This window comes from Muntiacus reevesi, chromosome 22 (assembly GCF_963930625.1).
Source record: "Muntiacus reevesi chromosome 22, mMunRee1.1, whole genome shotgun sequence".
NCBI classification, from domain to species: Eukaryota; Metazoa; Chordata; class Mammalia; order Artiodactyla; family Cervidae; genus Muntiacus; species Muntiacus reevesi.
This window is the reverse complement of record NC_089270.1, coordinates 42,112,715-42,131,269: the sequence shown is the minus strand read 5'-3', so window position 1 is coordinate 42,131,269 and position 18,555 is coordinate 42,112,715. Positions and strand designations below refer to the sequence as shown.

Here is an 18,555-nt window from a genome sequence, read left to right as displayed (position 1 = left end):
TATTTTTCTTAGGTAAATACACACCTAGGAGTGGAATTGCTTAGCCATATAATATGGTAATTATGTTTAATCATTTGAGGGACTGACAAGGTGTTTTCCAAAGTGGCTGCACTATTTTACAGTCCCACCAGCACTGTATTAGGGTTCTAAATTGTCCACAATCTAACAAATAAATGTTAACATCTGTTATTTTGATTATAGCCATCCTGGTGGGTGTGAAATCATCTCACTGTGATTTTGATTTACATTTCTGTTGTGGCTAATGATATTGTGCATCTTTTCATGTGCTTGTTGTCAATTATGTATCTTTTTACAGAAATACGTTTCAACATTTTTTAAGTTACCAGAATTCTTCCAGGCTAAAGTAGGCGTCCTGTTGCCATGAACTATTTATGTCTAATCTATAGGTACCAGCTAATAATAGCTGGATAGCTACTAGGAACACATTTCACAGTTATCACCACATTCTTTCTTTCTTTTTTCACTTTGTCTTTTCCTTTCCTTGTTCCATGGGTTTTTTGTTTGTTTTTTGTTTTTGGCCAAGCCACATGACATGTGGGATCTTTAGTTCTCCTACCAGGGATTGAACCTGTGCGCCCTGCAGTGGAAGTATGGAGTCTTAACCAGTTCACTGCCAGGAAAGTCCCTCCTTGTCCCTTGTTATTAGATACGTCTGTTGCTGTAATGCATGATATAGACAGAATAATAACGTATTTATTGAGGGCTCTATTTGTCAGGCACAGGGCTGAAGGCTATCCATGTATTATCTTAATTTAAATTCTCACAATTCTAGAAAGTTGAGGTACTGTTACTTTTATAGATGAGGATACTTGCCTGAGGTCCTGATTGTTATCTTGTGGCCAAAAAATAGACAAATGTCAAGGTGTTTTTTTAGTATATTTTGTGGTCGACAACCCATGTCCAAAAAACACAATTTCTGCCTTTGAGACTTAGATTCTATAGTTCTCTTATCTCCAGTTGTTGTCAGTCCCTGTGGCTTTATGAGTATAACTGGGACTTCCCTGGTGGGCATGAGTTCGATCCTTGGTCTGGGAACTAAGCTCTCACATGCTGAGTGAGCAGCCAAAAAAAACCCCCCAAAACTCAGTATTAAATAATGTATGTATTGTTAGTGAGAATTGTGATTGCCTTATTTTATCATTTGAACATTAATCACTGTATTTTTGTAGGTGAACGTCCATATAAATGTGAACTTTGTCCTTACTCAAGTTCTCAGAAGACCCATTTAACCAGGCATATGCGTACTCATTCAGGTTGGTAAGAAATGGGAACTTTTCTATCATTTTTAGTAAACTACCATTATAAAGAAGTTGTTCTGTACCTGGAACTGGGTCATTACTTATGATTTGTTTTTGATGTAATTTGGATATTTATATATTTTTTACATATAATTTCAGTGTGTGGTTGCTGGGTTCCAGGGTTTCCTTGTTAGTTGCTTAGTTCCTGACATTTGGTTTTGTTCTCTTGAGAATTGTTAAGGCTTCTGAAGATTGATTTACAAAAGCCAAACTTTAAAGAGTGATGGATAATCCATGTTCCTAATTTATTCACTTATAATAAATAAAATATAGGACTATAGCCCCTGGGAGAATTGTCCACTCTAGAACTGAAATGATCATGATCAGCATCCAGAATTGGCCCCCATTATGAATGTATGAAGATTGCAAAGTTAAAAAGTCAGTATGTGTAGGTGGTCTTGAGTGGATAATTATTTCATTTTTGCCACACTGACCCTTGGGAGGTCCTGTTACGATCCACAGCTCTTCCTCTTCTAATTCTCAGTAGTTTTGTTACCATTTCATCTTGAATGAAACATTTAGAACTGGAGGGAATGTGTCCAATTTGCATGTCCCTTTGTAATATTTTTGTAGGTATCATATTGGATAGTTCTTCCATCCTGCTAGCACAGGAATTAATTTTGAATATTTTCCAATTACGAGCACAGTGAATGTTTGTTAAAGGGAATTAACATCTTACTGAATTCTGTTACGGACTACTTATTTTTAAGATGGAAAAGTAATTTTTTCAGCAAAAACTATTTTCCCTCCATTGAGTCCTTGGTGATTATTATGGAGGCTCTGTTTTTTTTCTTTCCTCTTGGCCAGGTGGCTCTCAGGATCTTAGCTCTCCAACCAGGGATCAAGCCTCTGCCCACTGCAGTGGAAGCATGTAGTCCTAACCACTGGGCCACCAGTGAATTCCCTGAGAGGCATCATGTTTAATAGCTGGTCATTTGAAACATACTATGCTTTGAGAGTCTTTTTGTGGATTTTAGAATAATTTTTTTAAAAGATTTATTGATTCATTTATTTACGTTTTTTGGCTGTGGTGGGTCTTTGCTGCTGCACGTGTGCTTTCTCTAGTTGCAGGGAGCAGGGGCTGCTTTCTGTTGCGGCACGTGAGCTGAGTAGCTCTGTGGCATGTGGGATCCTCCCAGACTGGGGATCAAACTGGTGTCCCTTGTGTGTTGCAAGACAGATTCTTAACCCCTGGACCATCAGGGAAGCCCTAGAATAACTTTTTAAACATATTTTATTAAGGTTTAATTTACCCACGTGAAAATGCACATGTATTAGGCATATAGGTCAGTGATTTTATGTATGCTTTCTCTTGTTTGACTGCCATTTTGGTGTAGATATGAAATATTTCTACTACCCTTAGAAATGTTCCCTCCTTACTCTTCCTAGTCAGTACTCCCATATTCTTCCATCAAGTGATACTCTGATTTATATTAAAGATTTAACATCCTTTTGTAAAATGTTTTCGAGAGTAATTTCATTCTGCGTTATCAGAATGTTGTGTTTATTGCCGAGTAGTACACCCCTATTACTCTTGAATTAAAAGTTCCTTTGTTTTTCTATCTGGGCTCTACTTAATAAGAATGTGTATAAGCTTATAAAACTCCCTTTTTGAATTTGCCTTACATTTATAAATTAATTTGGGAAGAATAAAACAGACACCTGGCACATTTACAAAGATGAAAAACAGGTAAAAATTTTTACTAGAACTGGAAAAGGAAATTAAATTGAAACTGTTGGTACAGGGCAAAAGAATCTTCATTCAGCTAGGTATTAATAAACTAATCAACTTGATGAATTGGTCTTCCGATGTAACAGATTTAATGGCAATAAAGCAAAAATAGGGTGGGGTGAATGAAGCAAGTAAATGACGCCATTGTAGTTTTATTTAAACAGAGTACTAGGAACTCCATTCCTTGATCATTTCACAGGTGAGTGCTTGCATCTTGCTTGATGCTGGCTGTGAAAATGCTCTCATTCATTAGGGCTTATAAAGTGACATTTTCTTTATAATTCTTTTAAGAGCACAAATATTTCCCTAACGAGATTGACTCCATTCATCAGCTCTTTGTTTACTCAAAGGTAAGGTTTATATAGTAAGGCAGGATAAGCACCTGAAATCTTCCTTTGTGTTTACCTATTCTATAGTATACCAGTTCATTCCAGAAGTCATAAATTACAGGTAATATGTATTGACTGGCCATCTGTTCTAGACTATAGCTTACAGCACGTAAGAATAGTTTACAGATGAGGAAATTGAGCCTTAGAGAGTTTTCAGTACCTTGCTCAAGACTTCACAGTAAGTTGCAGAGCCCTTACTTGATCCCTGTAGGTATTCTTACTGTGAAACAAGTTGTTAACTGTTATGTCACATATCTTGTTTCCCCCATTCTGTTTCTATATATATTAAGTTCTATATATATTATATATATAATAAATATACATGTATATTTATATATATATTAAGATGTTTGTCTCCACTGAAGTCATTCAGTGGGAAGGACAAGATAGCACCAAGTGGAGAGTAATTTAGCATATTGTTAGAAACCTCTCTTCATGAATCTGTTAGTGGACTAATGTGGAAAAGAGCTTATAGTTTGACACACTTGAATAAGTTTTTGTTTTTGTGGTCAACTATTCTGTAATCAGATATCTTCTAATCATGTAAAGCTTACTATCTATGGTTTTACGTAATGTCTGAGTAGTTTTGCTTTACGAAAAAATTTAATAAGATTTTATGTGAATTTGAGAATGTTGAGAGATGAATTTTCATAAATGTCAATTTCCATTTTTCTGCTCTGCATTCCATTGGACCAGTGGGGTTTGGATACCGTTTGGTAATATTTGCTAGACTGTGATCTAGATGGGTATGTATTCAGGTAGAATGAATTAAATCTCATGCCTTTAATTTGGGGGTGGGAGGGCTTCTGGTCTTGTATGTGCCTGTGATTATAACTTGTGCTTATTTTATATGCCATATCTATTTGTATGCCCCTGGTTTCTTTGCTCACTCACTAGAAGAAAGTGGGAGAAAATCTAGAAAGGATTTTTGACTTGTTATACTTTGCTGTAGAATAGCAGCTCTGGCAGTGGAAAAATTTGCTGAGTGAAATCTGATTCAGCTCTGCTACGATGGACAAAGGGTCAAAACATTGTTTTAAAGCTTTCACATAAAGGTTTGGGAGTATGGCCTAGAGTATGAAGTATTTTTTTTGAAGTCTCAAGGTTTATATTAAATGTACAGGAATTTTATGTTCTGCTCCTTTATAATTTAACTACATAAAAACGTTATAATTATGTTACCTTTTTGAGTGCCTTTGCCCAAGAATTAGCATCAAGAGCCTAAGTCACTTTTTCAGTAATTGTGTATTTCTTGATGAATCTGTGTTCTTTAAGAGTATTTGAGAGCACTAACCTGATGAACTTTTTAGAAGATGATTAAGATAATTATTCCTTTGTTTAGAATGAGAATCAGAAGTCAAGGGATAGAGGAAAGATACAAATAAATACGAAAGATATACAAATAAATATGGTAAATATAAGTTGCATGATAAAGTCTTCATGAAATAGTTTCGGTGGTTTTGTTTTATTTATATGTATATATCTGTATCTCTCTCCACTTCTTGATGAGCATATTTGAATAAATCTTGAATTCATTTCCTAACGTGTGCCTTCTGTCACATGTCTTGTCTGCCTTCAGGTGAGAAGCCGTTTAAGTGTGACCAGTGCAGCTACGTGGCCTCTAATCAGCATGAAGTAACCCGCCACGCAAGACAGGTTCACAATGGGCCCAAACCTCTAAACTGCCCGCACTGTGACTACAAAACAGCAGACAGAAGTAACTTCAAAAAACACGTGGAGCTGCATGTGAATCCACGGCAGTTCAACTGCCCCGTGTGTGACTATGCAGCTTCCAAGAAGTGTAATCTGCAGTACCATTTCAAATCTAAGCATCCTACTTGTCCTAATAAAACCATGGATGTCTCAAAGGTGAAACTAAAGAAAACCAAGAAGCGAGAGGCTGACTTGCCTGATAACAAAATCACCAGTGAGAAACCAGAAACAGAGCAGGCAAAAGTAAAGGGGGATGTGACTGGGAAGAAAAACGAGAGGTCTGTAAAAGTGGAGAAGAAAGAGAACGTTTCAAAAGAGAAACGGCCTTGTAGTAATGCCTCAAGCCAGGTGACCACCAGAACTCGCAAATCGGCCATGGAAGCTAAAGAAGTGGATGTGTCCTCAGGAAACAATTCAGAAAAGAGCTGCAGAAGCAAGAAAAGCAAAAGGAAGGGGGAAGCTGAAGCCCAATCCTTACAAGAGCCTGTTAATGATGAGGAACCTGTGACAAAAAAGAAAAAGAAGGCAGAAAGCAAATCCAAAAATAGTCAGGAAGTGCCAAAGGGTGACAGCAAAGTAGAGGAGAATAAGAAGCAAAACATTTGCTTGAAAAACAAGAGGAAAACTGTGAGAAGTAAACCATGTAAGAAGAGCAGCCAGCCTGCTCAGAGGAGGCCCACTCAGATGGAGTCTGCTCAGGTGGGGTGTGTTCAGACGGAGCCGCCCCCTCCTCCTCCCCCTTCCCCTCCCCCTCCTGTGCGGGGTGTTGAGGTCGAGGTTGTCCAGAAGGGGCCTGTTCAGATGGAGCCATCTCCTCCCCTGGAGCCTGTTCAGGCGACCCCTGTTCAGATGGAGCCTCCTCCTCCCATGGAGCCTGTTCAGGTGACCCCTGTTCAGATGGAGCCTCCTCCTCCCGTGGAGCCTGTTCAGGTGACCCCTATTCAGGTGGAGCCTCCTCCTCCCATGGAGCCTGTTCAGGTGACCCCTGTTCAGATGGAGCCTCCTCCTCCCCTTCCTCCTCCTCCCCTTCCTCCTCCTCCCCTTCCTCGTCCTCCCCCAGAGCCTGCTCAGGTGGGGTCTGTTCAGACAGAGCCGCCTCCTCCCCCTTCCCCTCCTCCTCCTGTGGGGGATGCTGAGATGGAGGTGGTTCACACGGGGCCTGTTCAGACAGAGCCTCCTCCTCCCACGGAGCCGATCCCCAGAAGGTCTCCTCGCAAAGATCATAGAAAGGAGAAGTCCAGCATGCTGAGTGAAAGGGCGCTTAAGGAGCAGGTCCTCATTGAGGTCGGCTTAGTGCCTGTTAAAGACACGCAGCGTCTAAAAGAAAGTGCCTGTGCTCAGGATCTCTTCCCACCATCACCACCCCTGCCAAAGGAAAACTTAAACGGGGAGGAATCAAAAGACCAAAATTTGTTCCCTGCAGGCGAAGGAAAGAAAGAAGCCCCTCTTCAAAAAGCGGGAGCAGAAGAGGCAGATAAGAGTCTAGCTGGTCTTGCTGCTGTTATCAAGGCATCTGCCAACACTTCATCCTCTGAACAAAACTTGAATATGCCAGAGGGTGAAACTTCAGAGGATAAACATCAGGCCGAAGCTATGCTCTGTGAAATGGAGGTGGACACTGACGGGAAGAAAGCAGAGAATTTCCCCAGCAGAGACGCGGCAGTTGAAGAACCAGTTTCACCACCACTTCCTGCTCTGCCGCTAGAAAAACAAGCCGTGTCCACAGCGGCTGTGGCGTCCCCTCCTCTCACCGTGGCAGTAAGTGAGTCTCAGGAAATGGATGAAGACGAAGGCATCCACAGTCACGATGGAAGCGACCTGAGTGACAACACGTCAGAGGACAGTGACGATTCTGGATTGAACGGGGCTCGGCCAGTCCCACAGGAGACCAGTGGGAAAGATGGAAAGGAGGCCTTGGCTGCCAGAGTGGCCGAGGGAGATTTCGTTTGTATCTTCTGTGATCGTTCTTTTCGAAAGGAAAAAGATTACAGCAAACACCTCAATCGCCATCTGGTCAATGTGTACTTCCTTGAAAAGGCAGCTCAAGGGCAGGAGTAATGACACTGTGGTCCAGGCTTCAGTTCTTAGTGGATGAGGTCTCTGACATTTTATATGCATTTGCAGTAGTAGACAGCCTTTGTTTTTAAAATTAATTACTGTCCAATCTTGATTTTTAAGTGGCACTCTTTTTCTTGGACTCAGTGTACCTACTCATGTACACATTTTAGTAAATCCAAGGGGGTTACTGTAGCAGACATCTAAATCTCTTTTTTTGCATTTAATTGAACTAAGGAGGCCAAGGTGGTATTAGAGCATTCTGTCAATTTGTTCAGCTATAACTTACCAGTTTTTTCCTCATGTTGTCTTCCTATTTCACTTTAGTTTATTCTTTGTTTATAGCCCCATAAAAATTGGCTTACTTAAATAGCAAATTACTTGAAGAATTTGCCTGCTTTATATAAAGTTAGCACTTTAAATTGTTCTAGTGATAAGAAGAGAGACATTGAATTTGAAGAGAAATTCTCCCAACAATGGATGTTCTATCAATCCAGGTATTTACCTTCCTGAATTTTGATCAGTATGTACTTTTATTTGTGTATGTGTTAATTGTCATGAAAACAATGGTTTTGGTGGGTTTTTTTTTTTTTTTTTGGTGCTTTAATGCCTTAAGATGTTGCACATTGTTTTTTTTTTTAACCTATGCAGTTAAATTTTTTCTAGAAATAGCATTTGTGTTGTAATACTTTATATATGCATGTTTATTTTGATCTCTCTGGAGGGATGCTTTTTAGTATTGTTTGCAAAAGGGGCAGTTTTCTTTTTCCTTGCCGCAGTTGTCTTTTTTGCAGAATAGTAGTCTCTAAAAATTTGTGAGCAAATGAAAGATGCAGGTTTAGTCCATTGATTTTGATTTTAACATCTATGCCAGAATCTGTATTTCATATAAGTTATTTATTTTAAATTGATGTAGTGAGCTCACACCTTCCAGTTTGAACTTTGCAGTAAATAAACCACTAGATCTATGTTGAATGGATTTTTATATCAAATACCAACCATAAGTAAATTTTTTGGCTCATCTTAGTACATCTACTTCCTCAATGTGTGGTGTTAAGTTGTATCTTATAGGAAACCTCTTTTCCTAGATGGTTGGTGTTTATTTATGTCTGCTCCGCTGAATAAAGAACTATGATTTTTATTTGGAAACTGCAAATCTGGAACTAGGAGGCATAATTACTCCTTCAAGTTACACAGAGTATCAGTTTGTGAGATTCCAAAGCCATAGCAGTTACACAGAAAACCTAGGATGAGAAAGGTAGTATGAGTGCTGGCAGCCCAGCTGCTCCTTCCTGTGAATATAGTGGAAAGGGCTGGCGAAAACTGAAGTTCAGTCCAGATGAAAAAATCACACTTTCTCAGGGATCTCCTCTAACTAGTGGGTGTCCTGGCTGTTACCGGGACAGCGTTTTGCTACAGGTGAGGCATCAAGTGAATAACTATTTTGGTGTTCCTACGGGACCACTTTGTATGGAAAAGAGTATGTGCTCCAAACTTGGTAGATTCTTTGGCCAGTCACCAAAGAATATGAAAGAATCTAACATAGGTTTTTGTTTTTCCTTGTAAAATAAAGTATTCCGGTAAGGAACCTTGATTCTTATCCTCCCAGGTTCTATTCTGAAGTAATCACTTTATATATTGTTTGTTTTCTTTTGTCTGATTGATCTCTGAGGCAGGTTTCAGGGTTTGGCAATGCAACATGAAAAATTAGGAAGAAGTATTAAACTGTGTGTGGAAAACTAGTTATTCTGAGAGTGGACGTTTAAGGTAAAGGACATTTGAACTTGGAATTGACTGGGAGGCCAAAGATTTAAAGAAGCAGAAAATTTTCTCAAGACATGAGTAAGTTGTGTATTAATGATGTGTGTTTTCTGTACATAATAGGGATTTGTAAATGATGTTGAATTCTAGGTGAATTCTCGGCTCCGACAATCATTGTCAAACAGATCAAGCTGCAGATATTTATGTTTTAAAACTTAAATTATAAAGCTAGTTAAACCTTTCTAACAACTAGATTTAATGTTCATGAGTACATTTTATATTAAAACGTTACCTTTTCCAGTACATACAAAAATATTCATATTAAGTACAAATTGGAGATTGGGAATCAGTTTGGATTCTTTGATACCTCAAAAGAAAAAAAATGACTTCTGGGGAATTGAACTTATTTTCTTATCTAGATTTTAAGACTAGAATGCCAAAATGAAAAATATGAAAGAAATTAAAACCCCTCATTAAAGTGATTTGTGAAAACATTGTTACTGGAAATTGAATGGACTTGAGGCCTTTCCTCCAGAAAACAAGGACTTGTTTGTCAGGCCTATATTAGGTTCTGAACCTTAGTGCCATGTATTTGTTCTTATTAAAAATCGTTTGATTAAAAAAATTGTTTCATTGAAAAATATATTAGTAATATGAACTTCTGGTCTAGTTCTTCCATTTGAAAAATGTGCTATTTGCGTGGGACTATTTGAATCTTTTTTTTTTCTCGCTTTCCCTTCCACTGGATAGGATTGAAGCTAGACTTTTCCCTTTTGATAAAGGAATAAAAAGTAAACATGTTGTAAACTGATGTTTAGTATTAAAGGTTGAAATACTTAGAATACCTTTATAAGCCTAATCCTAGGTAGCTTTGTAAAATATATCTCTTAACTGTCTTCTGAACCTATGTTCATGTTGCTTTTCAGGATATTTTAAGTTATGTTTTTTTCCTCTTTTCAGAGCTGCTTCATTGAGGCTTTTTTTTTTTTAATTGATGTGTAATTCATAAAGAGCTATTCTTTTTTTTTTTTTTTTTTGATTAGGCTTCTTTTAGCTATTGCCAGATGTTTTGCTCTAGTCTTCCAAGAAAGGCCATTTTATTTTTTAGAGTCACTTCTAAAGTCACGTGGTCTTTAACTTTGGGGACTCTTGCATCTGAGTGCTAATTCAGATTTAAGCCTAAGTAACCTCATTGCCTCTCACCCCAAGAATGTTGAAATGGAAGAAATATTTTGCTGTAGTTCTGGACTAAAAAGCTGGGGAAGAAACTTCATTTTCTTTTTTGCACAAATCAGAAAAACAGCTACTGTGCAGAGTTTCCTTTTTGACTTCAGCTGATGAACTGGACTGATAGTGTTAATTCAGATTTAAGAAATTATCTGAATCTTAGTTTGAATAGATTTGAGATCTGCATGTAATATTAACTAGATCAGATAGCTTTTTTATACTTTCACATGTATACATAGGCTCTCCCTACCCTTGTCAACATCATTAGTTATTGAACTTTGTGAACTGGCATTGAAACATTACAGCAATGTTTTGTTGTACCAGTGTATAAACTTTTACAGTGCAATACATGGTGTTTTTCAGAGACAAACCAAAGGTTTATTTCTCAAGGTTTCTGCTGTTTGCTTTAACAGCATTTGATGGAGAATCTTTTATATACATCTTTAATAGATGAAAAACCAGATTGCAAATCCTTTTTATTGTTTTTTGTTTTTTGAAGCAAACCATGTACCAGGTTTTTGGTCCCAATTGTGTAGGATAAGTTAAACTGCATTCTATTAACCCATATATGAGTGTATTTCTGTAAGCATAGTAATGTTGAAATAAAGTTTTAAAAAGCATTTATTGCCTTTGTTTATTTGTGGTACATCAAATGTTAAGGAACCCAAATTTATTTGGCTGGAACTAGAAATATTTTAATAATTCTCAAAACATTTTCACTCTGATAACCCAGGGTAAATAGGAAAGTGGTGAAAATCTTTGTTTGGGGATAACCAGTCTGTGGGTAGAAGTCCAAAGCCTCTCTTCCTATAGTCTGCTTTCTGGGAAGTGGATGTGTAGTAGGTAGGAGAGAAACAACCTGAAGACAATTTATAGGAAATTATATACTTCCCAGTCACAGGTCCCTTAACAGTCATAATCTACATGTCTGTTCTCAGTAGCAAGCCTGCTCTCAGTAAATATTCACTTATTGGAAAAAAGTGCATTGAACGGAAAATAAGAGGAGTTACACTGACTTCACTGAGTGCTGGGGCGCTGTTGTGACTAGTTTTACTCTGATGGAAGCCTGAGAAGGAAATGAAGTCCACGGGAAAGCGATAAGCCAGGTTTTAAGGTTTTGCTTCCTTTGTTGCTGCTGCTCAGTCACTTCAGTCGTGTCCGACTCTGTGCGATCCCATAGACAGCAGCCCACCAGCCTACTGTCCCTGGGACTCTCCAGGCAAGAACACTGGAGTGGGCTGCCATTTCCTTCTCCAGTGCATGAAAGTGAAAAGTGAAAGTAAAGTCGCTCAGTCATGTCCAACTCTTTGCGACCCCATGGACTGTAGCCTACCAGGCTCCTCCGTCCATGGGATTTCTCAGGCAAGAGGACTGGAGTGCGGTGCCATTGCCTTCTCCAGCTTTCTTTGTTACTGGAAATGATTGTGCTGTATGTTGAAAAACAGTGTTGAAGACTTAGGTATTTCTGTGGACTTGAGAGAAAAGGGAGAACAAATTGGAGAAACATCAGAACAACTGGATTGCATTTTGTCTTGATAGAGTAAGTGACCTAAAAGTTCATGAGTCAGGAAAGGATATTTAAATGTTATTGATGTGTGACTTGTTTGTTACCTTTAAGTGTGTTACCACAACTGTGTTTTTCCAATCCCTTGGGATTCCCTTCTCAGAGGCTCACCCTGTTATGCTTTTTACAAGTGTCCATTTTTCACTTAATCTTTGGCCATCCTTGTATTCTACCCAGGGGCAGTTAACGGTCCAGTAGTGGGCCCCCTCCAAGGGTACTCATCCTCAGCTCCATGAATGTAGGTTGGTGAAGAGGCTAAGAACAATGTGCTGATCTTTGGTAATCAGGGGAAGTTTCAGTGTAAACAAAAATTGCTTATTTAAAGGATTATTGTTGATGTTTGCTGTATCAAGTGCTCTGTGGCCCTTGCAGTTAGAGTTGGGTTCACTGTGGGCCTCTCTTCCTTACAACTATAATTTTGCAAATCATTTTTAACTTTGTTAAATCTGTTTCTTCATCCTGAAAATGAGGTCATGTGGTACTAGTATCCATATGGTGACTCTTGAGTGTTAACTGCTTTTGTTGGGTTTTTAAAATATCTTTTTGACTGTGCTACACAAACCTTGGGGGAATCTTAGTTCCCCAATCAGGGACTGAACATGGGCCACAGCATTGGAAGGGCTGAGTCCTAATCACTGGACCGCCAGGGAATTCCTGAGTGTTAAATTCCAGCTGAACTATTTCAAATCCTGAAAGATGAGGCTCTGAAGGTGCTGCACTCAGTATGCCCACAAGTTTGGAAAACTCAGCAGTGGCCACAGGACTGGAAAAAGTCAGTTTTCATTCCAGTCCCAAAGAAGGGCAATGCCAAAGAATGTTCAACCTATCACACAATTGCACTCATTTCACAGGCAAGCAAAATAATGCTCAGAATTCTCCAAGCTAGGCTTCAACAGTATGTGAACCGAGAACTCCCAGATGTTCAAGCTGGATTTACAAAAGTCAGAGAAACCAGAGATGAAATTGCCAACATCCATTGGATCATAGAAAAACATTTGCTTCATTGATTGTGCTAAAGCCTTTGACTCTGGATCACCACAAACAGTGGAAAATTCCTCAAGAGACGGAAATACCAGACCACCTTACCTGCGTCCTGTGAAACCTGTATATAGGTCAAGAAGCAACAGTTAGAACTGGACATGGAACAATAGATGGGTTCCAAATTGGGAAAGGAGTACGTCAAGGCTGTATATGGTCACCCTGCTTATTTAATTTAATATGCAAAATGCTGGACTGGATGAAGCACAAGCTGGAATCAAGATTGCCAGGAGAAATATCAACAACCTCAAATATGCAGATGACGCCACCCTAATGGCAGCAAGTGAGGAGGAACTAAAGAGCCTCTTGATGAAGGTGAAAGAGAAGAGCGAAAAAGCTGGCTTAAAACTCAGCATTCAAAAAACTAAGATGGCATCTGGTCCCATCACTTCATGGCAAATAGATGGGGAAACAATGGAAACATGACAGACTTTATTTTCCTGGGCTCCAAAATCACTGCAGATGGTGACTGCAGCCATGAAATTAAATGACGCTTGGTCCTTGGAAGAAAAGCTATGACAAACCTAGACAGCATATTAAAAAAGCAGAAACATTACTTTGCTGACAAAAGTCCATATAGTCAAAGCTATGATTTTTCCAGTAGTCATGTACGGATGTGAGAGTTGGACCATAAAGAAGGCTGAGTGCTGAAGAATTGATGCTTTTGAACTGTGGTGTTGGAGAAGACTCTTGGACTGCAAGGAGATCAAACCAGTCAATTCTAAAGGAAATCAATCCTGAATATTCATTGGAAGAACTGATGCTGAAGCTGAAACTCCAATACTTTGGCCACCTGATGTGAAGAACTGACTCATTAGAAAAGACCTTGATGCTTTGAAAGATTGAAGGCAGGAGGAGAAGGGGATGACAGAGGATGAGATGGTTGAATGGCATCACCGACTCAATGGACATGAGTTTGAATAAGCTGCGGGAATTGGTGATGGACAGGGAAGCCTGGCATGCTTCAATGGGGTTGCAGAGTCGGACATTACTGAGTGACTGGATAACAACAACAAATGTTTATTTGTTTATTGAGCACTTAGCCTAGTGCTTGCCATGTAATTTTAGTATTAAAACCTTTTCCACTAATAAAAAAAAACAACTAAGTATTCCTAAATATATAAAAGTGCTTCCTCTATTTGCCATAATTAAGGTGTATAATCCACCTGCCTCTCTTGCATGTCTTTTATAGTAGCTTTTAATGTTAAAATAGTGTGAAGGCTTTTGTGTCAAATGATATAATTGCTACTAGAGTCAGAATGATTTTGTTCTCACTGCTTAACCCAAGTACCTAAAACAATACATGGCCCTTGGAAAGGCAAATAGTTGTTGATTACCCAGGGCTACAGGTGTGTGTGTGTGATATTTTTCTGTGGGTGTGTTTCTCCTTGATTGCAACCAGTTCATATCCAGTGGTCATTTTACTGTAATTTTAAAATTCTGGTGATACATAAATACTGTTTCATAGACTGAGTATGTCTGAATGCATTCATGAGGCAAGGAGAGTTCACTCAGGTAGCAGGAAATAGCATGTCTTGAGAAAGTGACTTTGTTAAGAAACTGAGAAATGCTTAAGCTTACAGAGAAATTGTGGGAATGGTACCCTGAAATCTTATGTACCCCTTATTTGGGATCTACAACTCAACATTTGTTTTCTGCATATTATGTATATTATGTGGTGGAAGTCCAGAAATTAAGTTGAAAGCATACCTCTTCGTCTCTGATTGTTTGTATTTCCTAAGGATAAGAGCACTCTCTTATACAATCATCCTGTAATAATTAAATTCAGGACTTTAAAGATTGGTGTAGTCTGTATAGCCATAAGTTCAGATGGTACCAGATAACCTTAATAACTTTACATATCTCCCTGCTCCTAATTCCCCATTGTGTCTGGCTGTCACCTATTCATTTCTTTTAGTTTGGAACAACTCCTTAGCATTTGTGCTTCACAACATGAAGAGTTTGAAACTGTTTAAAGAAAGTTTCTTAATTTGAATTATAGTATCATAATTACTTTCTCATGCTTCAGGTTATGTGTCTTGGCAGGAATAGTCAGTACTGGTACATTACATCAGTACATCACATCAGAAGGCACATGATCCTGTTATTGGTTGTGTTAACTTTTATTGTTTGGTTAACGTGTTGTCTACCAGATTTCTCCACTGACATTATTTATTTCCCTTTGTAATTAATATTCCATGGTATTATATAGTGAAACTATCTTAATCCTTGAACAAACTCAGTGATTTTCTCATCTATTGGTTCTAGCTTGAGTCAATTATATCTTTTATGGTAACTGATACTCTTTATCAAGAAGAGCTTCCTTTCCCTTTTACCTATAGACCCAGGGCCTTGTTTCCTGTGGTAACTGGCACTTTACCCCCATTCATACAGTGGAAAGGGGAGGGGGATACTCTTTCAGGCTCTAAATGAGATTCTTAAGAGTGAGACTATTACACTGAACAATTAAAACTCATATATCACATTTCTCCTTGCTTATAACAGTACTATAAAATTTATGAAAGCTTGAAAGAGTGTCTTAAGGATTAAATTGTGCAAACTTACCAGTACAGGATTCTATCAGCAGAAGGGGCAATTTTAGAGACCAGTATCCTAATTCTTTATGTTGATTTTGAAATACTGCACCTTTGATTTCTTTTTCTTTGTGCTCTAATTACTTTTTAAAGATCACAATGCAGGTACAACAGCAAACTCATAACAAGTTAAAATCTATCGTAACTAGCTGTCTTCCTGCTAATCCTCTTAGTCTCATTTGTTTCTTCTGCAGAATTAATTACTGTTAATGGCAATTATTAACTCTTTGAGAGTGGACGGGCACGTGAAGTGAGTGGTTCAAGGAACCCATAAGATATTATAACCTTACAAGTTATGGTTATGTTTGTGTCCTTAAAATAGAACTTTCAGACTTGCTATAATGATCAAGTCTGTCCTCTTCATTTTTTTTTTTTTAACTGAAGATGTGTATATTTGGGATGTTTAATTTACTGTGGCTTAAAATAACAGAATGATGGGTAACATGTTCATGTAGCATTCAGCATTGATACAGTAGGGAGAGGAGATAACCTACATGTGCATCTGAATGGATTTTTTGCATTTTAAATTTATAGAAGTAATAGTGCACACTTTTCCTTAAAAACTTCCTAAAAGATTTATGATGAGATCAAAATCGCACAACCTGTGTTCCCTCCTGTTCTCAGTCACACGGCTGTTCTACGTATCTGACTCCTGAGGTAAACTTAAGTCAGCATCAGTTTTCTTTCACGTTCATTCATTTATCTGGCTGCATCGGGTCAGAGTTGCGGCACACAGGATCTTCACTGTGATGCATAGGTTCAGTTGCCCTGTGGCATGTGAGATCTTAGTTCCCCACCAGGGATCGAACCCACTTCCCCTGCATTGCAAGGCGGATTCTTAACCACTGCACCAACAGGGAAGTCCCAGCATCAAACTTCTTGTTTGATAAATTTACAGTGGGTTCTCTTCATATAGGTCGGAACATACAGCATGTTGTACTGCGTTTGCCTCAGGGTGATGAACCTGCTGAAACTGTGTGGTGGATGAAAGTGGATTCTTGGCAGCCTAAGTCCCCGCCGCCACCGTGGCTTGCTCTGACCAGTGGAACACAGCAGAGTGACGCTGTGGATTTGAGCTTCAGCCTGCAGAGGCCTTGTAACTTCTGCTCTTGTTCTTTCTGGACACCCATCACCTGTGAACGAGCCAGAACTGGCCTCCTGAGGGTGAGAGCCTAGGTGGAGAGAGTGACCCCTGGGAAAAGACCCAGGTTTCTCAGCTGTTACAGCCATCTCAGCTAAAGTTCCTGACATGGAGTGAGGTCTGCAAATGCATGTCCCCAAGGGCCGGAAGAACCACTGAGCTGAGCCCAGATTAAACTGCCAAACTAAAGAATCAGAGCAAAGCTTTCAATTCACTAAGTTTTGAGGTGGTTACTTACTCAGCCATTAGATGTGGATACAAACCTAATTATGCCCTCAATTTAGTTAAAAGAGAAGCATTTCCAATTGACAAGTGAGCAATTAATTACACCTAGAAGTGACTGAAGCCACTCTGAATGGAGGAGTTAACGGGTAAGTGGGACTGTTAAGCATCATTTTGTTGAACAATCTTAGCCAAGTTCCATTGTTGCAAGTCTTCAACACATTCCTCAGAACTAACTTTACAGAATAGCCTTCGTTGTCCAGTAAAAAAGCCATTTTTTTTAGTAATACTTCAGTACATCCTTCATCTGATATCTTAGGGACACTAGTCCCCATTTTTCTAATTTCCCTTCCTGTTGAATATTTAACCATAATTTAAACTCAAAGACAGGAAAAACAAATCTTTTTAGGCCCAGTGTTACATGCTGAGGAAAACTGGGCAACCAGGATCCCCTATTTTAGTTAAAGTAAATGTGAAAAGGAACAGGAAACGAGTGAGTGCTACACAAGTAGAAAAGACAAGGCCATTTGAACAAGTTCAGGGCCAAGTCTGGTTTTTGGAGCTATTTGATTTGTGAATACATAGGGACCACCAGTTCTCCTATGTCACTAAAGGATCAGGTTTTAGATCGGTTTTTCTTTTAGGATAGTTTCTTTCCTATGGTATAATTCTTTGGATGTTTGCATTACAAATTTCCTGTGTAATTTTCTATTAGAATTGTGGGTTAGGATCTCCTTTTATGCTGTGATCTGTCTGTGGTACTTAGCAGAGATCACTAACAATGTGTAAAGATTTTTAGCCGGCCATGAAAGTACTTTGAATTTTTTTGTTTTTTAAAAATGTATTGAAGTATAATTGATTTCCAGCATGTTAACGTCTACTGTACAAGTGACGCAGTCATACCTGTACCTGTGTGTGGGTGTAGACACGGCCCGGTGTGAGGCGCTCCCTGCTCCCCTCTGCAGCCCTCCTCGCTGACGCTCCCACTGCAACCTGAAAACCCTGGACTGCTCTGCTCCTCGCTGACGCTCCCACTGCAACCTGAAAACCCTGGACTGCTCTGCTCCTCGCTGACGCTCCCACTGCGACCTGAAAACCCTGGACTGCTCTGCTCCTCGCTGACGCTCCCACTGTGACCTGAAAACCCTGGACTGCTCCGCTCCTCCCGCACACCTGTGCCCTTTCCTCCCTTCGTTCCAGCTATTAAGAGGTTTTCTCCATTTTTTTTTGAAAACTTGATTCTGCCCTCCTCCCAGGCTTGGGCTATTTCCAAATAGAACTGTTTTGAGGTACTGCCTTTAGGCAGGACAGGAAGAAATCCTAGAAAAGTGTCAATGCTAAGTCAGCTTTTCATTTTTCAGAGAAGGCAAAATCAAGCCCTCAGAAAAGTCCCTTTGTTCTCCTAATTCATTGATACGTTGAATCCATACAGCTATTTTCTGGGGACTTAGTGAAAAGTTAGGAACTTTGGCTGTCTCATATGTCCAAAATCACCTGATAATGTGGTCTGTATCCCACATTGAGAAACATAATGTGTCTTTCTGTGTGTGTGCATGGCCTGTTTTCTCAGATCTACTAGTGCTCCTGGCCAGGGGTACTCTGTCTGTGATTAAGCATCATACCTATTGTACCTACCAGTGAGCATATTAAGACCAAAGAAATCTTTCCATTAGGTTTATGACTCAAGGCAAATTCTGAGAATTATATGAGAAACAAAAGGAAGCATCTGAAAAACAGGAACCTGAAGCTCCAAGCCACAGGTATTTGCTCTATAACTCTAGACTTAGGAATTGTCAGATC

General features: G+C 39.2%; 1 protein-coding gene across 8 annotated transcripts in view; it reads left to right on the top strand.

Annotated features, from left to right (window-relative positions):
• Window positions 1–18,555, top strand: part of LOC136152661 (RE1-silencing transcription factor-like) — a 32,111-nt gene that overhangs the window by 12,864 nt on the left and 692 nt on the right. The window contains exons 3-5 of one of the 8 annotated variants that reach the window (XR_010660269.1): window positions 1,191–1,274; window positions 5,020–7,705; window positions 16,309–16,327. Coding sequence is in view for 5 of the 8 variants with exons in the window: in XM_065913975.1 (XP_065770047.1) it covers window positions 1,191–1,274; window positions 5,020–7,211 (2,276 nt within the window). In the remaining 3 variants the exon portion in view is untranslated. Of the gene's footprint in view, window positions 1–1,190; window positions 1,275–5,019; window positions 14,078–16,308; window positions 16,328–18,555 lie in introns of those variants that run through there. The other 7 variants (XR_010660267.1, XM_065913976.1, XM_065913979.1 and 4 more) reach the window with 7 other exon arrangements.